The sequence below is a fragment of the Mycteria americana genome, chromosome 6 (assembly GCF_035582795.1).
Source record: "Mycteria americana isolate JAX WOST 10 ecotype Jacksonville Zoo and Gardens chromosome 6, USCA_MyAme_1.0, whole genome shotgun sequence".
Classification (NCBI taxonomy): domain Eukaryota; kingdom Metazoa; phylum Chordata; class Aves; order Ciconiiformes; family Ciconiidae; genus Mycteria; species Mycteria americana.
In genome coordinates, this window is record NC_134370.1 from 55,424,655 (window position 1) to 55,452,448 (window position 27,794).

General features: G+C 38.2%; 1 protein-coding gene across 11 annotated transcripts in view; it reads left to right on the forward strand.

The window, feature by feature from the left end:
* Positions 1 to 4,737: 4,737 nt before the first annotated feature.
* ZNF280D (zinc finger protein 280D) overlaps positions 4,738 to 27,794 on the forward strand; it is a 53,651-nt gene continuing 30,594 nt past the window's right edge. For 7 of the 11 annotated variants that reach the window (XR_012776236.1, XR_012776237.1, XM_075505946.1 and 4 more), the window contains exons 1-6: positions 4,738 to 4,868; positions 10,157 to 10,302; positions 14,182 to 14,247; positions 14,355 to 14,725; positions 20,613 to 20,730; positions 25,262 to 25,429. Coding sequence is in view for 9 of the 11 variants with exons in the window: in XM_075505946.1 (XP_075362061.1) it covers positions 10,164 to 10,302; positions 14,182 to 14,247; positions 14,355 to 14,725; positions 20,613 to 20,730; positions 25,262 to 25,429 (862 nt within the window). In the remaining 2 variants the exon portion in view is untranslated. Of the gene's footprint in view, positions 4,869 to 10,156; positions 10,303 to 12,051; positions 12,071 to 14,181; positions 14,269 to 14,354; positions 14,726 to 20,612; positions 20,731 to 25,261; positions 25,430 to 27,794 lie in introns of those variants that run through there. The other 4 variants (XM_075505949.1, XM_075505950.1, XM_075505947.1 and 1 more) reach the window with 3 other exon arrangements.

Genomic DNA, 27,794 nt, shown 5'->3' on the forward strand with positions numbered 1-27,794 from the left:
CAATCTAGTGAAACTGGTTAGGTCATCTTAGTAACAAAATGGATTTTCTAAGATGAATGTCAATAGCAATAGTTCTAAGAATTCCTTTATAAATTCTTAATCCAAAGATAATGTAATTTGTAATGTGTATCTGATTTCGTGAGTCTTTAATGGCATGGTTAAAGGTTTGCCAAATTAGCCTATAACTACCGATGAATAAAACACTAGCTTGTCTTATGATTTCATGGTAAGAGGTTAGGTGGTTGATATGCTTTAAGCACACATTTTGTTGTTCTTGCATAGCAAGGTTTCTAAAGTATCAAGTAAAGTACATTTCCTAGTTTCCCACTATCTAGCTCTTTGGTCTTGATCTGGAAATATAAAGTAGTTCAGCCAAACTATTTGTGTTGCTAAAAACCTTCATGGAATGCTTGCCTTTTAGCTACATATGGGTGGGAGGGCTGTGGTTAAAAATCAAAAGGATCAACAAGTTAAAATGTACGGTGCCAGGGTGAAAAGTAATCATCCAGCTTTTGCAGACATCACTGATGCATTGTTTAAAGACCTGCTAATTGATATAAAGAGTACGAGGATTTTTTTTTTCCCAGCCCCAAGCTTTTTTTCCATAAAAGAAAAATGGATGACCATCTTGAGAATTATTATACTGGGCCTTTTGATTACAGAAATCAATGACAGATAGACATGTGCTTGCCTAATTCTTTTCTAGTCTCTATGAATCAACATGAGGATTTTTTTGTTAACATTTGAGCTGAAGCAATCGAGAGCAACTGCTGTCTTGCAACTTGCTTGTCTCTAGTTGTTAATTACTACTTGAGAAGACATGCTTTGGTTTCCAATTTGCCTTCCCTTTGCCTATCTCAACTGCAAAGTCCTCATGTTTAGCTGACTGACACTCTTGCCTCAAAACGCCTGAACGTGATAATTAAAATAAGAACAATATGAATAACTGCTAGTTGATATGCAGAATAAAGTTGATAGTTGTATTCATTAACTTATTGCACTAGTCCCTCTACCAGCATAAAGCCAGAGGAGTCAAGACAGGAAATAAGTTATAACCCCCTGGTGTTGTGAGCAATACAGCTACCAGTTTCTGCTATTTCTTAACAAACTTCTGGATGCCTTGTCAAAATGAGACTGTTGTCTGTTAATTCATCAGTGGTTGATAGAGGGTGATGTCGGGGAACAGACCCCTGGGATAGAAAAAATGATAGTTTAGTGGGCAATTTGCGACCGAGAAACAGAAGTAAAAGACCTGCAGAGCAGAAGGGGCAGATCACAGTAACAATATACAGTTATAACAATATACAGAATCCACACTTAGAATGAATCTATGAATCTATCATTGCCATTTTTTTGCTGGGGGGAAAGAAAAAGAATGGCAGTGGAGAAGCAAAATACAAACAGCTAACAGACTTTCTTTTTTGACTGGACTGGCAGGTCTAACAGCTGCCAGAGCTGACAATATCAATGTGTCTCATTGACTACATCCATGCATCCATGTTAGTCCATGTTAGCAAGTGTCTTTAGTTTAAGAATGCAACTCACTTCTATTTGTGAGGTTTTTTTAATCTGCAGCAAGCAACAGAAGCATTTTGGACCATAGAGGGATATTGCAATCTATTGATTTCTCTGGCACAGACAATGCTTTTGAGACAAAAAACAGAAACTGATGAGAGATTAACTCTCTCTGTCAATAACTCTCAGAAGGGAAAGGAATGTCTCTGTAGTAATTGTCACAGGCCAGTAGATCTAAGATGAAGTAATTCAGACTAGTTAGATTTCAAGCTTAGCTTTACTACTGTAGCCAACAGTGCCTGCGTGCTGCCCAACTGCATGAAATACAATTGTTCTCTGTAATCAGCTGCTAAGTTTCTCTTTTAGAGTATATCATATGTTTGCAGTTTTCTCTGTAAGTTTTCAGGCATGGTCCTCCTAAAACCTCTTGTTACCTTATCAGTACCTCCTTTTACATATAATGCAGCCTTCCTTCATGGTACTTAATTCTGGCGGCATCTCCCGAGCTTGCAGTTTTTTAGACTGCATTTAAAAGTACTGCATGTCTTCCATCACACTGGCTTCTCCTATAGGAGATCTAAATCTTCCTGTGTGGTGCATCTGCCTATGCCTTTCTTATTGCAAGGACACCATGGAGGAGCATGTTCTTTAACTGCCTGGATCTGCTGGCTCACTGCAACGATAACTGCCAAGGACTGTTACTAAATGTGGAGGGTGGGAATCTGTGGTTTTATTTCCCCCTACCCCAGCACCTCCCATGTCATTTCCATGGCTGATGAGGAACATTAGAAAGGCACCTTCATTGTTGATGCAGTCTGTGAACTCTCACATCTTAATGTCAAGGAGACACAGCTCACCAATATGACAGTACACTGAGTTTTCAGTCTCTTCTTTATAAAGGAGCTTTTTCAGATCTCATTAAACTTTCTACTTTTTTCTTCAGTTAGTCACTGATTATTTGTTGCAACACAAAGTTTAGGGCTTTCTCATTAACTATCTACTAAGCTTAGCCAAGATGGTCATCTATAAATTGAGGGAGCCTTGGAAAGAACTATTTTTTTGTAATTATGGGGGCTATTTACTATCCTTCATTCATTTGTGAGTTTCAAAGTTGTGAACGCTTATTAATTCTCACTTGGTAAACTTGTTTTGCTCCTATAGCTTTGTAGGATGATGCAAAAATATGATATTCAAAAAAGTTTGTCCAAGGACTTAGGCAGGGGTCTTGCAGAACAGACAGTAAGCAACTGTGCACCTTCAGAATGCACAAATTTAATAAATTAAATGTACAGAGTTGGTCTTAATTCTGCTATTTCACACTTTTTCCATGTTTTACCTTGTAATCTTAATATTCTCTTGATATTTATCTTGCTTTAGAAAGAACATGAACACCTGCAATGATTTCTCAGTAGGTAAATGAATAGTTGAAAATATGTGTTTCAAATAACTGGACTATTACCTCTCTCTTCCCAGTCACTTCTGTCTAAAATAAGTTCCTCTCTCTAGTTCCCATTCTTTTTCTCCATTTTCTGCCAAATATGAAGAATATTTCTTTCTCTCTTTCTTTTTTCCTCCTACTTTGGCAGGATGGCATAGTTTAGTAATTGTTTAATTACTAAACTGTAATAACGAAATGATTTAATGGCATAATCACTAAGCAGCAATTATTTAATTACTAATGTTGTTTAATTTTTTTCTTCACTTCTGTGAGGTTCCAAAGTACTTTGGAAGCATCTCAAGGCTAAAGATAACAGTGAAAATGAACAAAGTATTTTCCAGGCTAAACACAATAGTCAAATCTTTAGAGCTTAAGTTCACAAGGAGAAGGACACTTTACTTATTCTTCTGAAAAATACCTATATTTGACAGAGAATTTACACTAAATAAATTGACGATGTCTGAAGGCAGCTATGGCAGCTATCACCAACAGTAAGTTGGGAAGTATGGGATGAAAAAGTTGGGAGATACAGATTACATTTGGTTAAGTACTTTCCCATTATTTATCGTCAAAATTCACCAGAAATATTTTCGTATTTTACTAAAGGAAGAATCACACTTTTTTTTTTTTTAATTAGGGTAGAATGGACAGCAAAACTGAGAAAAAAAAACCTAAACTCGGGAGCATTCTTAAGACAGATGTTGGCCAGGGTGAGAGAGCACTGTAGACAAAAAAGCATACAAAAACCTGAATTTCTTATTCACCTTTTGATTCAGAGATATTCATATGCAAATTCTGAGGTGAGTGAAAACACAGCTCTTAGCACTACTGTGCTCCAGGACTGTTTTCTCTACCGACCGTGGCTTCACTGCCCAGTTAAGGCCTTGTCTAGCAGTTTTGCGATGTCCCACTGAAAGTAATGAGAATGTTTCAGGTTTGGTTTGGTAAAGTTTGGTCCAGTAAAGGTTTGGAACAGTTGATCACGTATTTGATGTTATTTAACCCACTGAGTAAACAGCTATGAAATACCTCAACGAGAACACAGGTACACGATGAACCTCCAGTCTGAACAGCGTTCAGTTTATTATCTTATGCTCCACCGATTCCAGCCACATACCCTGTGTTATTTTCTCAGTTGTTTCTATTTAATGTGAACTTTGGGTAGAGCTTTCCCCAGCTTTTGTTTGGCCATGCGGCTGTGTGGAGTTATTGGTGCTTGGGATCTACAGTAACGCAAGGAAAAGGCCTCACCGCTTGTCACGGCCTACCAAGCGCCACGCCTGCCGTCCCTGCACACAGAAGTGACAGCTGCGGTCACTCGCACGGCGAGCGGGGCCTACTTGCAGGGCACCGCTGAGGTGAATGTGCTCGCGGGTCCCCTCTCCGCCCGCGGGGCCCGCCGTGGATCTGGCAGCGTCGCGGCTGGCCCTGTCAGCCCTCACCAAGGTGGCGGAGGGCAGGCGGTGCCGGGCCGGACGGCGGGCGGGCGGACGGGGGCGGACGGGCACGGACGACGACGGCGACGGCAACGGCGACGGCGGCTGAGGGGGCGCGAGGCGGGCGGGCAGCGCGCGCCAGGCCGCGGCCCACCGCCGGCCGCGGGGTGTGAGGCCCGGCACATGGTGCGTGGCACCGCCCCCGCGCGGCCCCGGCCCAGCCCCGCCCCGCGGCTGCCGGAAAGCAGGCGCCGCTGTGGGGCTGACCCGCGCTCTACCCGTCAGGCAGCGCGCCGGGCGCCGCGCGGCCACCCCCGCCTCCCTCGCCCGCCCTCCCTCCCCCGGCGGCGGCTGAGGTGGGGCGCCGCGGTTCGGCGATGTGAGGCGCCTCCGCCAGCGCGGCTGCCTCCCATCCCCCCGCCAGCCCGGGAGGAAGGGAGCGGGGCGGCCTGCCGCGGCCTCTCCGGACGCGCAACACGGTAAGCCAGCCCGCTCCTTCCCCTCGGCCCTCCCTGCTGGGGCGGCCTGCCGCCTCCCCGGGCGGAGGGAGCCGCCGCTCGGCGGCGGGCGGGCCGCGGGGGGATTGTCGCCTGCGAGACCGACGCCATCTTAGGTCGGAGCGCGGCCTTGCAGCCCCCCCCTCGCATCTGTGGCGTGGGGACCCCGGCCCGTGAGGGGTTCCTCGGGCCGCCCGCGGGGCCCGGCTGGGAAGCGGGGGCGCCCGCCCGCGGGGGCGTCCCGGGCAGGGCTCGCTCCGCCCTGCCTCCGCTGTCCAGGGCCCGGCCGCGGCCAGGGCCCCCGGCAATTCGCAGCGGATGCCGGGCTTGCTGCTGGGCCTCTTCCCCTCCGCCGCGGCTGTGGTATGCGGGCCTCGTCCAAACCCGAACCTACGGCTTCTGTCGAGTCCTTGCGGTCGCCCGGCACTGGGAAGGCGGGACGCAGGGCGGTCAGGCTGTGCCAGAGACGGCGGCGCCAGGGGCGCTGCGGGCGGAGCGGCAGCTGCTCGGCTGCCCTCGGGGACTTGGCTTCCTCCCGCGGCCTCGCACCCATCGTAGCTCGGGGGTGTGAACTTCTGACTGGTTTGCAAAGGCAATATTGGCCTTCCCTAGGCGGAGCTTATACTATCTCACGGCAGAGAGAGAGTAGTGTTGGCTGGTTTAGTTTGGTTTTGAGGGAAGCTGGTTTATGCTTTGGCTTTTTAAAACTTTCAGGTTCAGTATTAGCTTAGGTATCGTTTCTTTGCTGCTGAAACAAATGCAGCACGCAGTAAAAATACAATTGCTCACAGTCCTGATGAAGCTGTGGATTGCACGCTCTTCTGCAACTAACATGATGCAAAGTTATGTGCCTGTATGGGAAGCTTTCTGAAAAGTACAACATGAGTACTCACTGTATGGTCTGTGTTGTAAATAATAGAACTTCCCTGTTCATTTGAAGTACAGCTATTAAACTGGAGGAAAAAAATAATGTTTGAATAATTCACTGATAATACTATTATGGGAAGATGAAAAACAAGGCTAGTCTAAGAACTTTCTGGTTAACGTAGATGTCCTCGCTCTTTAAGCTGACTACCAATTTCATACTAGTGATTTGGTTTCAGTTATTTTAAGCCAATCCAAAGAAATATTGAGTATTGGAAAGCTCACTTGACCTTAAGAGTGGAACAGGTGAACTGCATCTATAGTAACAAATGGGTTTTCAGTAACTCTAAATCTTATTGCAGCTGTATTTGCCATGATTTTCTATAGTATTGATTTCTGTGTGTCTTTAAGGAGCACTTATACAGATCACTTTCTGCAGTTTTCGCTACAGCTGTTACACCCTTGTTACATTTACTAATGTTTGTATCCTTTTTGTTTATGTGAGTGCTTTTAAATCTTAACAGTAAAAAACCCCAAGTTATAAATACAACTGGCTTTTAATAAAGTTAGGTATTTTTAAATGTAATTGCCATGATAAATAAAGATGTCCAAACTAGTGCTTTTAAAACACTTATTTTATCAGAAGACTATTGCTCTTTCGTGCAATGAGTTAATTTTTTTTTTCTGTCTTGTGTCAGGTTTTTATTTCATTGCTTGTCTAGCAACTATAGTAGTGTTCTATGGACTTGTGTATTTGCTGGTTGTTGATTATATGTGGCTGCCTAATGAACTTTCATGGCTAGCCTTAGTTTTTGCTGGGCAGTTGCCTTTTAAGGTGATATCTTGATATAGTCTACTGATATTTTTTAAATGTTTTAAAGAACTTGTTCACAATTTTGACACTTTTGAGCCTAGAATAATGGTTTAAACACTTTGATTATATAAATGTAGCATTTCATTGGCGTTTTGGACCTGTCAGATGCATGGCACTACCTTTAAGGAGATGTGTGTATGAATGTGTGTATATGTTTATACATATTAAGAAAATGAGGACAATAAAGTCTATTGTCAATAGGTTTACCTTTCTTATACTGGCATCTGCACCTCCACTGAGAAATCTTTGGGGAGAGTGGGGGAAGGATTCACTGTTGGTTTTGGCTTTGAGAGCAACCACTAGCAGGATTCCTGGAATGCATTTTCTGCATTAATGTAGTTAAAGAAGCTGAAAACTTGGAAGCTAGTTGTACTCTAAAAATGGATGTAGATGTTTCCTTTGGCAAAGGAGACCATTTGAGCAGTTCCTGCACACCTCCTGTAATCAAATCCATTCCCCCTTACAGCAACTTCGATTGCTCAGGCCACAGATTTTTTTGACCTCTCAGTTGTGCCAGTAAAACTGTTAGTGGGACAGGTTATTTTTAACCTGCACTGGTTCACGTCATAGTCCCGTGAAAAGTTGTACTAGCACAACTGAGGGAGCAGTGCAGGAGCAGGGTGGGAATTCATTAGGCTGGCTTTGTTGCCAGGAAAAACGTCAGTGAAAGTTTGGCTTCAAATCATAGCATTGAAATAAAAAAAATAGAATAAAAGATCGGAAATAATCTTGATACTTGGCTTTTAAAAGCTGCCATACTTTTTGAGTCACCTTTTGAGAATACCTTAATATGTACATCCTGATTCATAAAATGAAACGTCCATAAGAGGTGCCACCAGTTGGTGTAACTTTTAGAAAGTCCATGCCTATGTTATCAAATTACTTTTAACTGTAAAAAAAAAAAAAGAAAATGAGCTGCATTATAGTGTAGCTGAGGTTATCATGTGTATCTTGTTAGAATTCTGCTAACATATAGGTTACTTGTGTCTATTTTCTGTTTCTAATATAAATTACATTTGCTCTTATTTGCATTCTCTGAGCACATTTTATAATTTATTACTTTGTTCCCTGAGGTCAAATAAAACTCATTTTTTTTAAATTAAAAAACCCCTCATATATATGTTTTCAGTACCATGAAAAAAGTCTCTGAAAATAGTGTTTCATTTTGCCTTGAAGTCTAATAAACTTTGCTTTTGTGTTAGTAAAGAAAAGGTGTTCTAAAGAATGTCCCTCTACAGGGGAGAGTCAGCCTTGATTCTCTTTCCAAGACCTGGCACGTGGCCCCTGTTGTCTCTGTCAAGTGGAAATTGGCTTCATACTCTTCCTTTTTTTCTGTGACAAGAATCTAGTTTACTGTCTTATTCTCTTCTTTCCTAGCACCATGTTTAACTTCAGCACCCTAAGCTGATGGAGGGAGGAAGGAAGGAAAGGAGTACAGCTTTGCTACTTCGTATTATCCCCAAGGCTTAGCATGTAACACCAGCAGCCCCATTCTCATGCGCTTTAATGAAAGTAAGGGCACGATTTTGTCTGCTCCCTTGTGATAAGCTATTACAGGCTAATTATTTCTACAGTCCATCACCAAATCTAGCAGCTTATTACTCCTGTCCTGAAATTGTCTTCTCTTATTAGATATTAGACAGTTTCTCACTGTGTCTGTGCTGAAGACTTCCATTTCAAACCCTGTTGAGAGATAATGCGGGGTGTTTTTAGTTTTGCATAATTATACTTTCAAAAAAGCAACTTGACCCAATGTTTAATATATATGTTGCTCTCAAAATATAGTTGGAAAGGAGAAAATAATGGGAAAATGTGCGGAAAAATGGTTGAATAAACACCCTCTTCATCTTACAAGACAAATAATTTAGTTTTAAGAAATACCTGTTTATGATTATGAATGTAATCTTGATTTTGTCACCTTGTGTATAAGGTTTGATAGTCTTCAGTGATGTAATCATATACATTAGTGCTGGTCTGATGCCCTGGCTATTGGGGAGTTAGGGTTTAGGGAGTTAAACTGTCAGAGAACTATCATTGCATAATAGTGGGAAGTCAAGCTTCCTTAAGTAGTTTGCTTTGTCAGGTAAGTGTTGCATCAGCACAAGAATGAGAGAAGTATTGGTAATGTTTTTGTTGGCAGTGGCCTGGTAATAAGACTAGAAATACTCTTCTATTGATTGTGGCCTTCATTGAAAGGAACTGTTACTCGGAGATTCTTTACTTTTTGTCAAAGCAGTCCAATGATGAATTGAATTTCATGTGCTTAACTGCTCATTAATTTCAAGGAGTTCCTGTATTGGCTGGAGTTACTACTGGGTTCCTCATGCAAAACTGTATTGTTTCCCCTTTGATTTACCAAAAAATGGAGACATTGAATTTTGTGAAGCTTTGTGTCTTAGGCAAAGCAAACACTGTTGTATTGGGATCCTGATCCTGGTTATTGCTGAGACAGCCCTGTGGTTTTATGAAATTACTGGTCTTATTACAAATTAGATTATTGGTAGTGTGTGTAAAGAAATAGATATGTTTCTTATTTCCTGTATTGTTCAGAAATACTTTCAAGATTATGTTAGAGCATGTGAAAAGAAAGAGGAAAACTTCGTTGGCCAACATAATTTGTTTAAAAAAACAAATAAAACCAGTTGTGATTAGAGATGCTGATTGTAATTTGGTTCATTCCAAAAGCTACATATTTTCATTACTGTTTTCATACATGACTTTTTTTCCTTACTGCAAGAGCAAGTCTCCAAGCATGAGGGACTCAGTCTAATGAGATCTATGCAAAATTTTTATCAAGTCCTAATTGATAATGAAAACACTATGCAATGCATTGTGGGTATGGTTTTGGGGTTTTGTTGTTGTTGTGGGTTTTTTTATGTGAGTTTTTTTTTGTGGGTGGTTTGTTTGTTGTGTGGGTTTTGGGGAATTTTGTTTTGGTTTTGTTGGGTTTTAAAGAAGATGTGACTATATTGGAAACCCTGGCAAAATCTTATAAAATTTGTGGGGCTGCAGTAGGTTGTGAGTTTGTGTGGGGTTTTTTTGGGTTGGATTGGGTTTTTTTAGACGCAAAGAGAATAAAGCTGTAACTAGTGTTTCAGTAGCTCAGTTGTGCCACATATATTACATGCTTCATAGTAGGGTCTTCACATTTCTTGTGAATCGCTGACCTGGAATAGGAGTATTTTTTAAAAGATACCTTTCACTGTGGTGTCAGAGGCTTCATCTGATAGTTACTGATGGATTATACAAAAATAGTTTAAATTATGAGGAAGATATCTTTGGTCTTTTTATCATCTTTAATAGCAAAGATGAGAATTCAAATAATTATCAGAGAGTCATGTGGTGTCGATTTTTGAAGATGTTCTATATCAGATCAGGTTCAGCCTCTATAGAACATGGCAGAGGGGCGGGGAAGGAAGACTGTTCTAGGGGAATTATTGTTAAGTGCAGTAATCTTTACTGAATGGTGAAACGTTTATTTCATGAAAGTACTGAATGTTTTGGTGTGTGTGTTTTGTTTTTTACTGTTTAGTCTCAAGATGGCAGAATTATTTATGGAATGTGAAGAAGAGGAGCTAGAACCATGGCAAAAGAGAGTGAAAGAAGTGGAGGAGGATGATGATGATGATGAGCCAATCTTTGTTGGGGAAATCTCAAGTTCAAAGCCAGCTAGTACATGTAAGATATCTGTTTTAAATTATGGAAAATGTTATTTCAAGGTGTAAAACTTTAAACTTACTTTGAAAATATAGAATTTTTAACAGTAAAACTTAAGAAATTCTGCATCTTAAAGCTGTTCTGTAGTTTGCTGTCATACTGAAAATTGGAATTCTTAAGAAATTCTGTCCTAAAACCCAGGTTATGCACAGCTATGTCTACCTCTAACCTTAAATCTCTGAAGTCAAAACAAGGACATTTGAAGGTTTTAGCATTAACAATATGGTCAAAAATCCAGTATATCCAATGCTGAAACCATGCATGCAGTTGCTCTTAATATAGTTGATATTTAGTTAGATACTTGGAAGTGTCTCCCTGCTAAAGTAATGTACATGAATTTAAGTCTTCATGTTACAGTCCCTCTTTTTTTCTCCACCCTGCATTTCATGTGTTGGTGTACAGTCTGAATGGGTGGACGTTATTCTGACAAAACCAAAGTAACTGTCTTAAGTGTCTGTAATAAAAGCACAATCAGGAAAAGTGATTCATGTGAAAATAGTAGAAGTCTCTCTGTTAAGTAAGAGATTTTTATTGATAAATTCATTCATCCCCTGTAAAATTAAGAGGTTTTTTCATCAAGTTCTGTAGTTTTCTTCTAATGCAGGCAGTGCAGGGAGTGAGGTTAGGTGGTTGTGATGACAGCAGATGTGTCAGGATTCCATGTTTGTCCTGTGCTTGGGCTTTGGCAGGTAAGTAAAGGAGAATATTATTTTTGTTACTTAAATTAATTTTAGTAATGAAACTTTTTGATTTCTGTATGTGCCCATCTTGTAGTCAGTTATTAAGAGGTTTGACCTAAGGTTTCTGTAGCTATTGAATACCCAGATCTTTGCCTGGTGAGGTTTACTGCTTTCAATTTCTGCCTCATCTCTGCTATGCTTGTATCCAAGATTTCCATGGTCGTTTTCTGAAGGTGTGTAGTTTGCAGTAAAGAATCTCAAGACAAAATGTTAAACTAGGCTCTCTGTCACACTCTGCTGCATGGACTTTGGAGTTATTATTAGCTGTTCAGTCATTTTAGTTCACAATAATTTCATTTTGCATCTGAACTCTATTTTACTTTGTTAGTCACTGGGATAGTAAGTTTAATGCTTCTTACACTAGCTTAAAAAAGTGGAAAATTATGTTTTAAATATTAAATACTGAAGTTGATGTTAAACTTCTCTCATCTGAAAATAGTTCTTAAGGGTTAATCTTTTTGAATATTTTAATATTCTAGATCCTCTTGAAAATTTGAAGAATATTTTAAAATTACTTTAAAAAGTTTTATGCAGTTACAAACTTCTGACAGGACTGAAAAATACCTTTCCTGTTTTCCAGAAGGTCCAGAGACCTCTGGATTGGTGTTGGTCATTGGCAGTAGGTCATGGCATAGCACAACTGTTAAGGCACTAGGCATATGTTGGAACAACGAATAGGCCAAGTTTCACTGAAGTCATTTTAGTCTCGAGATTTTTTTGTAGCCATAAAGAATAGAAATAATTCAGGTGAAAACTATAATTTTGATACTATTCAGCAACTTCAAGAATTTCGGTAAAAGATAGTCTTACAATGTATGCATCTTATTCTAGTGCTGTCCATACTCGGTCCTGACACAAGTAAAATCACTTATGGTATAACTTTTTACTTTATCTCTTTTCCTTCCCTTTCCTCAACTTTTCTCTTTGTAATCTTCTACTTCACTATCAAAAACAGCTATGGAAGAATGACCTCAGTTCTTCTCTGGCTTGTAAGTAGTACTACCTGGCAGTAGTCAGGCTTCAGTTTGTTATTGGTGATAGGCAAGACACAGTGAATGCAACTTTGCTTATCACTGTTATTTAGTTTTTACCTGATAAAATTCCTGTCTGATCAGATGAAAAATTAGATGAAAAATGGAGACTCCTGTGTAGTTCTTAATTTTTCTGAAAGGTCTATTTTCTGCAATACATAGCAATTTTTTTTAACCTTTTCCTGACAATGCAATTATCAGTTTTCATACAGACTGGTGTGGAAAACTTAAAGGAAATAGTTAAGAAAACAACTTTGACCTGCTGGCACAGTGTCATGTACAATAAAGTGCCTCTTCTGACGTACTGGAGGATTAGTTTGACTGGGATGGAAAGTAATTGACACTTTATTCCCTTTAACATTTCCTGCAACTGCTCATTTTCCGTACAGTTACTGCTTATTTTTCTTGCTTCCTTTTTCATAATGATACAAACCTGTAATTTGTTACTACTTTAAGATGTTGGTCTGCATGTTAGCTTTCTTATACTTCAGTGCTGTTTTACCTAAACAGGACAAATAACACTTTGATGGGGGAGGGGAAAGGGCACATCAAGTCTATGATGAATCAGTTGAGTCATGTAAATCTAGTTCATAATTTCAAATCCTTGCCTTCCTGAAATGTTCTTTTTAAAAACAGTAAAATCTACCTTTGTGTTTTAGGATGTGAATTGTGTGCGCATCAGGCTGTCTGAAGCTGAATATGCTTTGTGAGACGTAACTTTTAGGATAGCTTTTTTTTTTGTAGGTAGATGAAGGCTTTAGTTTCATTTCACTCTGGAATTCAAATGTGAGGTATAGATTTATTAAGAAACACAGAAAAGTATGTGTTCAGATACATCCTGAATTAAGTTAATCCTTGCTCATGGTTAGTGTTGTGTTGAAGTAAAAACAGTATTACTATTACAGGATAAAATTTCATCGTATCTTAAAAAATGCAGACCTGTTTGGATCTGTTGGTTGCAGCTGCTTTTTTATTAGTATGATCTAAATGCAGGTGACAGGTTGAAAGCTGTGATCATCTGAGCTCTGCTGCTATTAGATTTATTTATCAACCTGAGCGGTGTATACTCATGAGCCATTGCTGGTGGAAACAGCCTTAAGGTTGTTAAACACAATGTGTAGATACTCTAAGGTCTATTGTTTGAGATCCTGATGTAATTTGACCCTGGTTTGAGAAGGTACTTTAAATCTTGTTGGTTAGATATTGGAGGATCAATCTAATTTCATATGCATATTTTCACATGTCAGAGCAAGAAACTTGACAGCAACACTGACAGTGTTGAGAATCTGGTGGTAGAAAAATATTTTGGTTTGAATATTTTTGATACATTCTGGAATGTTACAATGATTTCTGTAACATTCTGGAAACATGAGACTAAGACATAAAAAGTCAGGGAATATTGGTGGCATTAGTTAGGGAGTAAACATCAAATCTAAGAAATTCCATGTGTTTCTGATGAGCTAGAACTCTGGTCATAGACTACCGTGTAGGATATGTAAGAACATCAGTCCTCTTGTAATGCAATTCCAACACAACTCCTTTGATTGCTGGTCTGTTGATTTTTCTTTCACATTGGAAAATGGAGATCATGAAGTCTCAAAACAAGTTTGTAAGTGCTGTATTTTCCTGTAATACAGAAGCAAATTGTGTAGTTACTGGTTTAGAGAAAATGCTTCCTTTAGTGTAGAGCAGTTCTAGTATTTGGGGAACTTATTATGTATATGAGAAACAGAAGTGAATAAATGCATTATAATCAGCAAAGCTAAATATTTATGAAATGTTCTTTTTTTTGTTTGCACTCTTATTTGTATGTTAATCTGTCTCCAAGAAAATAAAAACTGAGATTCCTAGGTGAACTAGCTTAGCCTAAGAGAAGAGGAGTAGAAAAACATAACTTAATTTGTACAAATGACGCTTTGTTTTGCCAGGTATTTATTTTAGAAATAATACTCTAATTTATAAGTCAAATCCTAATTGGCTTAATTAGTGGATATGAATGCTACTCTTAATTTGAAAAGCAATTAAGCTATTAATTTAACTGCAATTAAGATAAATGTAACTTTTGACAGATATATTGAACAGAGTCAACCTCAGCTCATCACGAAGGGGGATACAGAATGGTGCACCCAGTAGAGGTACTTTATTGTCCTAATATGGTAATTAAAACCAAAAAATCCACAACACTTATGAAACATCTGACTGCAAAATTGTATAAAAATAACTTTGGAATCCTTTGCAACAGGTACTGTTACTACATTCAAGCCTGACAGTCACCATTATGCGACACCTGCCTCCAGCCCCAGTGCCATGCCTGTTTCATCAGTCTTTCAGTCTGTATCCAGACCTACAGCTAGCTCTGTAGCAGTTCAGCCATTGTCTATACCAGTGAATGTTTCAGGAACTTCACAAACACTGCAGAGACCAGTTGCTGGATGTTTATCAACACAGCAGATGCCTGGGTCAAGTTCTGGAATACCACAGCCTGTTAGCAGACCTGTAACCATTCCAGTGACGACACAGCCAGTATCAAGAAATATCACAGTTCCTGTAGTGGCTCAACCTGTATCCAGGCCGGTGACTACTGTAACAGCACAGCCTGTAATACTCAATCAGGTAAATTTTTATTCCCTTAAACTGTAAAATACTCAGGTGCAAGTACTTTTGAATAAAGTAATGAGGAACATACTGACTCAGTCTAGTAGTTTGAAGACCTGGACTAGGTTATAGATTAGCATTATATAAACTAAAGATTCTAGGACCATAACCTTGTACTGGTGAATTAAAATATATGTTTGAAAATACTGATTTGCAAGTCTCAAAGATGATAGCTTTAGTAACAGTTGGAAGTACATTAAATTAAAATTTTAGACATAAGAGAAATCAGTACTGTTAAGGTTATTTTGTTTAGGTTGTGTGGAGAAATGATGGAAATTCCCATTCTCTAAATTTTGCAGATTTCTTTGCTTAGAGATGGATCTTCTGTATTGATAAAATAATTTCATTTTTAAATAGCTTGCATTTGGTATTTAAAGTAACTTCGTGGCTTTCCCACCTGATTTTTACAGTGCCTCTCTTGGGATTTTCGCTTCTTAAGAGAATGCTGTAGTGGTAGCTTCTTAAGTGTTTTTGCTTTTTAGTTCACGTGTCAGTTGTAGTGAAACAGTAGTATGGTAAGGAGGACTTAAGCAACGAAAAGTTGCAAGGTCAGTAGATGAAACAATTCGGCAGCATGCTTGTTTTGTTTGAAAAGACCAAGGGAATTATGCACATAGATCATGTGCATTGGCTGGATTGCCTGGATTGCCACAGAACCTCAGAATGATGACTTCAGGGGGTCAAGTTAGATGTTGTCTTTATTGCCTTAGCTGTTGCATATTTGCAAGAGAGAAAGAATGAAGATTAAAAGTTCATATTTGTACGAGGTAAACTATGATGTGATACCTTTATTGAAAATTAAGCTGGAACTGTTCAGACAATATGCCTGTAATATTAGCAACTACTGTCAGGTTAAAATGAAGCCTGACAGTAGTCACAGTCTCCACCATCCATGAAATATACACACCTGCAGTTGTCCCAGCTGTCAGTCTTTTGGTATAAATAAAAATCATGCAGCCTAATGTATTCTGCTTTTGATGAACAGGGGTGTCAGTCTGCATGAACATAGTTAATAAGGCCATTAAAACATGAGAATTAGGTGTTTTTCTTAAGACTTGTGGCTGAATCATTGCTGATGGGGGGGTTGTTATTTTGAGAAAAACAATGCAGTGGAATCATTGCCTATCAACTGGGTAGCTGAATCTCTGGCAGATTCATTAGGCAAGAACTCATACTTTCCAATTTTGAGTCTTCAGCAGTTGATTGATAGTTTGCAGAGAGAAATTGTGGGCTTGTCTGGTAAAGGGGGTTAGCTAAATCAGTCTGTCACTGTATCTAAGAAGGCCTAAAAAATGATATAACCAAAAGTCCAGAGATCGATAGGATATCTGGGTTGCCTCTGGAGTTCTCTTAAATCTTTCTTTATAAAGCAGGACAGTTTAATACAGAAATGTCTGCTACTTCACGTAACGTATACACATATTTCAAGTATGGGAATTTTATTTTTATAAATGTTTACTTATGACATAGTATGCATTATTAAATCCTTCAAAAGAATACTAGGATCTCTTGCAGAATCTTCACTGCAAAAGAAAGCCCCCTCCTTTACTTCCCTCACCCATACATGCTTATGCTTTTGTTCTAATCGATAAAGCTGCTAGTGGCCTTTATGTTGTTTTTATTAGAAAACATTAAAGTAAACAGACCTAGGAAAGCTGAACTTCTCAAAGTTATATGTAAGCTGGGCGTAACTCATCAAGACAGTGATTTCCTTTAAAGACACTCTGCACACAGCACTTCTTTTTGTGAGTTTTTTTCTTGTTCATTGAGTTCACTTTCAATGGGAATACTGCAGATGAGACTTTAGTTAAGTTTTATAGTCTTATTTTGCCAAAATTTGCAGGTTGTTCTTCCCTGGCAGAGTAGAGAAACACCTATTTGAAGAAGTTGCAGCCTGAAATATGACTTTCAAGGTACACGTCATGGAAAAGGATCTCTAAGTGTGTATTAGTCAGTTCTGTCTATTCCAAGTTAGACTGACATGCTTTAGAAAGTAATGCATCCTTTTCTGGGATAGATATTCTGCTGTTGAAATTATCATATATTACATGGTTTCTTTACAGTGTTGACATTTTGATCACGGCTTTCATGAGCTCTTAATTTTTTTAAAGTTATCCTAAATGTAACATCCTTTTCTTTGGATGTTAAGAAATTCTGGGGTACCTTTAGGAAGATTTTTTTTTTTTCCTTGCTTAAGACTTGCTGAAAGTGGATCTTCCATCTCTTCAACTTAACTTTTCTAGATTCAGAATTATATTTCCAATTTTAGCCTTATCTAGAATGATCTGTTTTCTTGTTTTTGTTTGCCACTTGATTGTTATAGTTTTTTGGGAAAGAGGCTTGTTTGTACCTTTTTTTTTCATGAGGTACAGCTTCTTTTAATGGGGTACAGCTTTTTTTAATGAGGTTCAGCTTCTTGGGAAAGTTCTATAATTTTTTAATATCACTCCTGCCACATTATGTCATTTGCTGTTATTAGTGTTGTATGTATACTACCTGTATTTTGGTTCATGTCCTTGGTTTGAACTGTCTTCATTCAAAAGCTCCTTAGATTATTTTTTTTTATATTCCCCCTCCTCCCCCCCTCTTTATTTCACTTGAGGCCACTGTTCTATATTGATGAATTTCTGCCTTGTGCTTTCTGTGACATTTTCGTTCATCCATTTTCTGTTTTTTCCCAACTTGATTCTTCCTAAGTGGGAAGGGCTTCAAATAAGTTTTTCTGGGAAATGTTTGACGTTTGGATCTTCAGCTTCCAGATGTTGAAACTTACCTTTGAAGTTAAAATATTGTGATGTGAAGATGACTGTGAGGTATGACTAGACACTGTGGCAGGACCCGTTTAGCTGAACATCCTTCACAGTGCCTTTGCATTCTTAATGTGGTGCAACATTTTTTTAATCTCAGGCTGTCAAAGTTTTTTCTGTGGGAAGTGATTGCTTTTAATCACCAACTGGGTTGAAGCACACATTTCCTCAATTTCATAACGTGTAGGTTTATAATTCAGCTTTTGTCAATGTTTGGTATTCCAGTTTTGTCACTGAAATACCCCTTCCCAATCACAGGCTTGATTCACTGACTACCTGTAAAAGTCTAATTTTTGTGTTTTTTACTGCACTACGTTAATGCAGTCCCAAAAATTCTGAGTTGAATTTGGCTTCAGTCGTACTGTTTACAGCAATTCTAATTCAGTCAGAGCTACTGTTGTTGTATATGATAGCATAGGGTTAGCCTGCTCTTTAAGAAAAATTTGTTCTTAGCGTGAAGATCTTCTATAATTCAGCACTCAGAATGCTCTCCAATAAGCCCTAGCCAATTCTGTCCATATCTTTCCCCTACTTAATAGGCACTTTCCTCAGTCTGAGTGTGATTCAGGTTCCAGTTGTTCCTAGTTAATTTTGGGAGAGCAGAGGTCTGATACCATGCATTGTAATTCCTCTTTGTGGATTTGGTTACCAGTTATGTTGGTTTCCACAGTTAGGAAATCTAGGATGCATAGTATGAACCCAGTATTTTCACCAGTCTCTTGGAAAACTAAGAACGGTGGTGGATTTTTTTTTTTCTTCACTTGAGCCCTAGGAACTTAATTTATAACGGTGTTGGGTTTTGGCTTTCTGCATGTGAGAGCACCTGTACATGTTATTTTGATTTTTTTTTCCCTTCTCATTGATGTGGTAAAGCTGTTTTTTGGGGTTTTTTTTCTTTAAAACATTTTTGCTTTCTAAAGCATGGGAAGATACCGTTTTTTTCTGTATGTAAAATGACAGAGCCAAATTATATGAAAGGAATAATTGTAAACAGAAAAGGACATTTGGAAAATTATGAGACTTTGAATTTCCAGGATGTCTGTTTTTACTTTCTTACTTGCCAGATATGTTTAGTATATACTGGGGAGATGTACATATGCCATCAAAATACCCAGGGTATTATTTTGAAGAAAGTGAAAATGTTAGGAGCACTTAAAACCAAACAAACCACAGAGTAGTAAGAAGTTTGCAGGCTAAGCTTCTTTGCTTCTAATTTTACTGGCTAGTCTGAAACCATTGTGGCTACAGCAACACCTGCTCTGTTGTGACTGCAGCTCATGTAGCTGTTACTCATAACAAATGGTTACTAAATTTCTCTGCTCTGTTTCCACAACTACTCATGAACATTTATGTTTAACTTGATTAGATTGGATTAGGTCACTCACCAAAAGAAAGAATGGCTCTTCATTATCATTAAGGTCCTGCAGGGTATTCGTTTAAGAGAAGTACAACAAAAAGACAGGATGGGGAGAAGCATCTTCCTTTTTTTTCAAATCTTTTGTGGTACTTAGGAGTCGTAAAATAGATTATCATACCTATATGTGTACTTGTACACTTCTTTAGACTACTTTCTATCAAGTTTAGTCAACATGGTGGTAGTTAAAAATGTGTTAACTTTCACAGGGATGTTTTCAAATAAGTAGCACAACTGTGAATGGGAAGCATTTTGTGAGATTGATCTTTAATGCAAAAAGTATTTTGGCCTTTGTCTCATGGATACACTGATGACAAAGTCTGTGTATGTGTACTGGGTGATTTTTTTAATTTTTTTTTTCTTTAGGAAAATGGATCTAATTTTGTCAAGTTTTTTGTTTCACAGTACAGCTTGATGAAGTGTAACCAATTGAATTATTTCAGGGTAGAAGGATCAAGTGCCAATATTTTGCTGTTGATACCTTAATGCTGAAATTAAACCTAACTAGTATAAGGTTTTTCTTAACTCCTTATTGCTATTGCTGAAAATATTTCATGTTCCAGATTGTTTGCGTTAGGATGAATGGCCTATTAAAATGTGAGGAGCATTGATGAATCTTGGAAAGTGTGTTTCTCTTACCTTACCCCCCAACCTTGAATATCTGTCAAGAGAGCTAAATTTCATGTTTCTTTTCCCTCCAAATTTTACCTATTGAGTGATCAGTGAAGGTGTTTAGTTTCAACAGTTTTCAGCGTTTAAGCCAAGAAATGTGGACTATTTCATTTTTTTGGTTATATGTAGTACTAAAGGGCAAACCTTTTAAACTGAAGGGTGAGAGGATACCTGTACTTGGAGATGCTCAAAATTTAATGTAACAAGGCGCTGAGAAACATGAACCAACTTTTAGGTTAGCTGTGCTTTGAAAAGAGGATTTGATTATATTATTTCCAGAAGTCCTTACGAAATTATGCTACATAAAAGAAAGAAAAAAAAAAAAAAAAACAACAAACCCTTAGTGATATCATGAATTTGAGTGCCATTCCCAGTCAGCATGCTATAGATACACTTTTACTTTCATTAAAGCTTGACCACTTAGTAGAATTTGATTGATTTAATATCATCTTGCTTTGAGAAGCTTCTGCTTGCTGCAAGTTTGTGCTACTTTTGAGTTCTGTTTTCTGATCTTTTAAAATGCAGCTCGCTGTTATGCAAGAGTAACAGACAAATGCCTGAGTTCGGGTTGAAGGAAGAAAGTATTAGAGGTTTTTTATAAAAACAAGTATAATTTGAAACATCATCAGACTCTTGAACAAAAGCAGTTACAATTAGCAATTCAAACAGGTTTAGTAATATTTCATAAAATGGACTTTCCAAGATCTTATGGTTGTTTTTACTATCCTGATACACAGCTATGAATGAATTAACAACCATTGATAAGAGTTGCAAACTTATCAAAATGTCAAAAGAAACTATTTTGGGGAGATTGTAATTAACTTGATTTACAGCTGAGTACTTAGGAGTACTTTTAAGCAATCATATGTTTTTAAAATAAACCCTTTGAAGCCTGCAAGTAAAAAAATGTTAAAACTCAAATTTTTTTTCCCTCTTGAAAATATCTTATTAGGATTATATTATGGATTCTCCACCAGCTGCACCAGATAATACATCTGGTATACTGTTTGGTGTGAGACAGAACTCGGGAGTTCCACAGTACCAGACTGGGCCAGCAGTGAATGTAACAGGTGGGTATACTGTAGTAGTTGATAAGAGAAAGAAACAGCCTAATGTCATTTAACTGTAGTGCAGATCTTTGGGTTATAACTTTAAATAGGCTTTCTAGAACATAGTATAGCTACCTTTTTCTTGCCCCGTACATAACAGTGTATAATGTTTAATGAAACAAACTTTGGAGCCTTGTGTTGTCAGACTTTGCTTTTCAGCACATTAGACTGACTGTAATATCAACTGATGTCTTCTTATAATGCTCATTTAGATGGGAAAAAAATATTGCCAGATCCACTAGGGTTTTTTTGACCAATAAAGGCTCGTTTTCAGTATATCCAGCACTCTTTCACTAGCATGAATAGGAATGGCTGTTAGCAAGAGAGGGGCTGTGAACAGTACCAGAAGAACTTCCAGAGTCTGCTGAGTGGATTCCCTGTGATGATCTTGGTTTCCTGACTGCTATATGTAGGAGTTGGAGTAGATGGGATCAAAAGGATCCTGTTTGAAAAGGAGGGGAAGAGAAAGAATACATAGTTTGACAACTGAAATTTTTTTTTCAACTAGCTAAATTGTGTTTCAGCAGAAACTATTTAACCTACTTAAAAACAAACAAAACTTTTTTTGTCACAGCAGATGAAGTAGATTTGAAGCATGCAGTGTGTTCAGTCTTAAACAGGCTATAACTTGGGGCTTCCCTTCTCCTTTGTGAAGGATTGTACTTTTGTAATAACTGACCAGAGTCCTGTCATTCAGTCTGTAAGTTAAAGATGACAATCACTTCTGATTCTTCCATGAGGTAACAGGTTATGTACAATGAATGGCCTAACCGGTCATACTAACAAGTTATGTAGATCAGAGTGATTGCTAGTTTATTCTGCTTGATGTGATGATTTTGCATCTCTAGTTTAGGCATTCACTCCAGATACTTACCAATGAAGGGTTGGTAGTGTATTTCCTTGCATGTGTCCAACTATTCTGTGATCTTGTTCTTATCTTACTGGGTTAAATAGCTTTTTGTAAAGTAAGCAAAGGTTTTATTTCTTGCAAATGGTTCAGTATTCCAGCCCTTGTTCTCCAAAGAACAGGTATTAATGTTTAATTGTTTGTGGGTTTGGGTGTTTTATTTTTAATTTAGGAGACCTTCTTGCGTATTTAAAAATTGCTTATATTAGTCTCTTATCCAGAAAAATGGAATACTTAAAAGCATCAAGGAGTGTAATTCAAAGTGTTTTAAATATACCGTACTTAGTCTGTGTTTATTTCTGTAAGATGGCAATAGGATTTAGAAATCAAAAGGTTTATAATTGTGGGTTGAAACACGAGTATCTTTATGACCCAGTAGGCAAATTTAAGATACATTTCACTTCACAACAAGGAAGTCCCTGTGTATTTTGTGGTTTGGCTTGCATGATGAGGTCACATAATGCGCTTATGTTCATGTTGTTCATATGTGCCGATGCCTACTTGCTTGTGTTGGTGCTGTGCTTCCTCTAATTCATGTGTGGCACTGTGGCCATAAGACATTCTGGAATACGGTATTTAAAGGCGGAATCCTTTTGGGAACTGGCCTGTGATACTCTGCAGGACAATTTAACTTCTGTTCATGTGTTGTTAAAGACATTTTTTAGCTCAATATAGCATAAATATTTATTTCTGAGGTCTAAATGGGGAAATGACAAGCTGCTAATGGATGCTAACCAACCATTTTGTTAGGTTGCTAAATAGGTGCTGGTGTTAAGCAGCATTGATAACTCTTACCTTGCAGGTTGGATGGGCACTGGGGATGTATGTAAAACTGTGGTTTGCTTTCTGAGAGTATTTTGGGATCACTCTGCCACAAACTTTACCCACTTGGAGGAACCAGAAAACGCTATAACCAATAGAAGAACTGTTCTGTGGTATTTAGGAGTTGACTGGACTGTATATGTGCATTCATAGCACTAGATTAATGGCAGATGCTGGTGAGGGACAATGCACTAGAGGCCTGAAATAATTTGGTTTTCATGTCCCTGTTTTGTTAATTTGATCTGACTGTTACCGCAGTACATTTGATGCTTTTATTCTAGGTTACCATTTCTAATGTCTTTTGCTATCACTCATAAAATCAGGCCCAGCAAGCACAGATGTACATAATGGTGTTAAGGATTTTACATTAGTGTTGTAATGAGTGTTTAGAAAGCTGTCGACAAGGTGATACTGTATCCGGTATACTTTGCTGCTTCTCGCAGTCATTTTTAGATATTGTACACAGTAATACTGTGTGTATGAGTATAGCCGACTGTTTTGTAATGGCTACAAAATATTTACAAAAGTATTCACTGATAGCATGAAATGAAGGTAATAGACTCCTGAGCAGCCTGAAAACCAAACAAGAATTGTTTGCCTGCTGCTTTTCTCTGCTCTCTTGAGTACCTGGGGTCCCTGACGGGGCTGTGTGATCTGCTGGGTAGAGGATTGGACAAACTAGTCTGGAACGTGGGTGATCCAAGGAATTCTTGTGTCCACACACCAGTTAAGGGAGGCACTTTGATGAAAAGAGGAATCAATCTGATTTATACCAGCTAGATATTAAATACTACTTGGAATTGGTTTGATTATTTTTCATAATAGGCTTTAATTTTTTTTAAATGAACAAACAACAGGATTCAAATGCAAACCTATGTATATTCTCCTAGTATTGTAATTCTTCTGAAAGAGGGAATTTATTAGATCAGACTTGTATAAACTGAGTTAAGACTGCTCACCCTTATAAATACATAAAATAGTCTTCAAATTTTTTGTCACAGATGTGTCAGGCTTTTTAAATTGAAATTATTACCAATTTCGTTAACATGTAAAAATAATCCTTTTTTCCAAATCAGGTTTTCTACAGTAATAAAATATTTTATGGAAGATTATTGTAAAATCAGTCAGACGGTCTGTCTTTTCCCTGGCCCTCATTACACAGCTACATGTAATTAAATACATAGAAGCAGTTCCTGCTGTAGGTTGATGGCCTGATGCTCGAATAGCCTCAGTGATACAGAAGAATGCTAAACTCATACCAGCTGTATGGAAGCCTTTGCTGATCAGGACATGTATATCAGTGTAACCAGCTCATATACCTAACAGTGCAAGTATAAGTAAATTAAAAAACCTTAGGAAGTAGTAGTATCTAATGAATAACCTGTTTATTTTGTGAATGTGTTAATTGCCTTAGGCAAACAATACACAGAGTGAGAGATTTGAGCTTAATATAGTCATTTATGTCAGAAAGAAGGAAAGGTGTGCTACAAAGGAGAGTGTTAGGGTGATTAAATACATATATAACAAGTGAATTATGTTTTCCTGTATATGAGGCATAGCATGGTAAATTCTCCAAGATGCTCAAATATCAGCCTTCCCTGCTGGGGTTCTTTGCCTCTGTGGATTGAGTGGGGAGAGTATCCAGACTGTTTGCTGGGTGTAGATAGTTACCACTGAGTAAACACAACTTGGGGGTGGGAGGGGGTTGTTTTGTTTCTTAGAAGAAGTTGGAATAATTTTGTGTGACACAAGTTATCTGTTCTTGTTGAGGAGACTTTCAAAGACACTAATTCAGTTTCTTGTTACACCCAAAGAAATCATTGGAGCAGCTAGACCGTTGGGAGGGGAATATACAAGAATGTCCTTAGTTCAGATCATTGTGTCTGGCACTGAAGTCCGGTCCTTATCATAGTTTATCATAGTCTTAAGGCTGTTTGCAGTCTGTGGTTGTAAGAGATTTACAAGGCCTGTGCTGGCACTTCAGACTTGTTGGTATGTAGCTGTGCTCTTTCAGGTCTACTTGAGGACTGATCTCTGTATTGAGATTACTTTGTCAAGGGTAATCTTAGAGTGATAGAGACATGGGTTTCAGGACAAGATGGAGCCAAGTATTGATGGCATGTTAATCAGGCACCGAACCTCTGAATTTCAGAGTTATTTTTTAGTGATTTTCTTTTTTTAGAAGAAACACTGCAAACAGTAAGTGAATCAACTGTTCTTTCAGAACAGAGCAAATAGGTGTGCTGTGATTGGTCACTAGAAGTTACAACACTCTGTTCATTTTGCATACAAACCGAAGTCTCAAATGTTTTAGAGTTAAATAACAAACGAAACCAGCATTAATATAGGACCAGGAAAAAGGAGAGAGGTTTTTCATCAGAAGGGCAGAGGTTGTTCCAAATAGTGGACATTGCAGAAACCGGCTGCTTAGCTTAACTTTATTACTGTGAACTCACCTTGTCTCAGATTAGTATGGGTCAAGATCTGAGAAGTAGGCCAAATAAATACAGGTGCTCATAGTATGATTTACTGGGTTTCAGGGTTGGGGCTGTATCTCTGCATTTACCCTTTCCTTCTCCACTGGCCTTAGAATATTCAGTCTGAGTTGGATATTGTTTTCGTAACTTCTGTGTGGCTTATTATTTTAGGGAAATCTTAGCTGCTTTATGTAGAGTTGACCATCTGTTAAAGTATAGGCATCAGTAATGTGTTCGTAATATACTATGGAAAAAAACTGAGGTTCTTTAATTTAAACCACTGTAGGTCTGAATGAGAGTGGTTTTGTATCTAAGCGTCCTGCTACTTCTGAAGGCAACAGTGTAACTCCAAAAAAGGCCAAGCCTAATGAGGTTGGTGCTGGAAGCAATTCAGCTGTTTCACCTACAGTTAACTCTCCAACAGTAACACCATCACAAAATGTATCTTCAAAAGGTAGGGTAGATCAAATGGTCTAGCTATCGATCCATGCATCTGTCTCATGGAAAAAGCTAGCACTCTTGTAATGTTTAAGTTGATTGGTATTATTAATGCTATTAAGGCAATGTAAATAAATAAATAATCTCTGTTCTTTTGCCTTAAAATAAGAAAAACCTTTCTATGCAAGGATTTATATACCTTTACAAATTAATACACCCTAGGTTATTACCTATTCAAATTTTAGACCTTTATTGTGTAGTAGGTATGTTTGAATTCTGTACAGCAATGATTAGTTAAGTTGTTTAGTGGCTGTGAAGACAGATGATCAAAATAAATGCCCCTGACCTCATACTCTTAGTTCAGATTTTCTATGTCAAAGAACTGCATAGAGAGTTGAAACTTTAAAAAACAACCAGAAAATCAAGATTTAAAGAATTCTGTGACTGCTGAATTGATCAACTAATTCTGATTAGATAAAAGGAAGAAAAAAAAATCATTGTAGGAATATCAGGCAAGGCAGCAAGGACTCAGGTTGTGGAATCTCCATCCTTGGAGATATTCAGAAGTTGACTGGACACAGCTCTGAGCATCCTGATAAGGTTGGACTTGCTTTGAGTGGGAGATTGGACAAAAACACCTCCACAGGTCCAACCTAAATTATTCTGTGATTCTGTACTTTGACTAGCTATTGCAAAGTGTGTTTTGCAGTTCCCCCCTTTCTCTTGCAGCAGGGTTTTTGATACAGTTTAAAACAGTAGTGGGAAAGGAGGAGGGGGATATAAGTTTCAAAGAGAGGGTGTTCTTTGAAAGATCTTTCCCTCCCTACAAGAAGAGAGGTAGTCTAGCTGTTTCAGCATATTAATAATTAGGTGCATTTTCCTCCTGAGCCAAAAGGTGCTTTCCAGCTGATTGTAATAGACAAGGATTTATTCTTGACTTTGAGATATTTCCAACCACATACTCTCTCCTATAATGTTAAAATGAGGAGCTACCTACAGTGTGATTCTGCTATTTGGAATCATTTCATATTTGGGGTTTTTGTATGTCTTGTTTGCAGCTGGTTTGCTATCAGATTCTGCCCCAGCAACCAGAAGGAAGTGGCTATAACATGGAATATTGCAGCAAAAAATTTTCCTCCACCCTGTGTTGGGTAAAACAGATATTGTGCTGCAGCCCATAATATACAAAAGATAACTGGAGGATCTTACTAAATGCAGTAACGAAGGAGTGGATCATATTCACAGAGAACCTTATTTTTATGAGTTTGTCTCTAAGCTGTCTGTGCTACATAGTGACTTCTAATCTGTCACAGAATCCAGCACTGAAGCACCACAGAACACTAGATCTTGCTGCAGAACCTGTTTTCTTCCAACTCAGCTTGCACTTTGCTGCGACGTGTCAAAATGTTTTACAAACCTTAATAGAGAAGACTTGCAGTACTGTTTTGTGGTACATCTCTTGCATGGCCATCCACTCATATGAAGGACTTTCTGCTTAATTATGATTCTTAGCAGTACTGTTATCTTCAAGGGGAAAATACTGTTTGATCCATGTCTACCTCATGGACTATGCAAGACTAGTTCTGTGAAAAAATCTATAACACTGTTGCATGGTCATCTCTTAACTCCTACACTTACTCATTCCCTTGTTATAAGGTGGATGTATTTGTGTGCTTATTACATTTTTTCATAGCCCTGGCAGGGTACAGTTGACTCTACAGTTGAGATGTTGAGATATTACTTAACACTCTTCCTGTGTTTAACCTCTTCTTCTAAACTACTTACTCAGCCTGGAGTCCTCCAGATCTGTGAATGACTTGAGAATGCAAGAGAACTTCATCTGGAAAAGTAGCTCTCGCTCTGATGTTTTTTGGCAGTTTGGAGAAAACTGGAAGCCTGGGTTTATTCATTAAAGTTTAAGCTAACGCTAAACTTTTTTGGTTTTGCTCAAAAGGTATTAATCATTTTATGTTGATAAGAGAGATACTATATCCTTTCATTACTGGGAGTAATTATTTAGAAGATTTATTCTCCAGGTTCTCCAAAGACACCTTTGCTCAGCAGGAATGATGCATCTGAATAGGCCTAGGTTCCAACAACTGTCCAAAGAGAAATATTCTCATCATTGAGAACTAGATGGTGAAATTCCTTTCCAAAACCAGTTATCTGAACCCTATTGTGATGATGATCAGGTCATGGCATAAAACAAGTTTTACATGTTCATTTGAGAGTTAAAGTTCTTAAAACAAAAACATAAAATCCGTCCTGTCTGGGGGGTGGTGGTGCACAGAATTAATGCTTTGTCTCTGTCATGCTACCTTCACCCCCTCCCATTTTTTCCTTATTTGTTGCTAAGATTTTGTAAAAGTTGTTTATAGGTC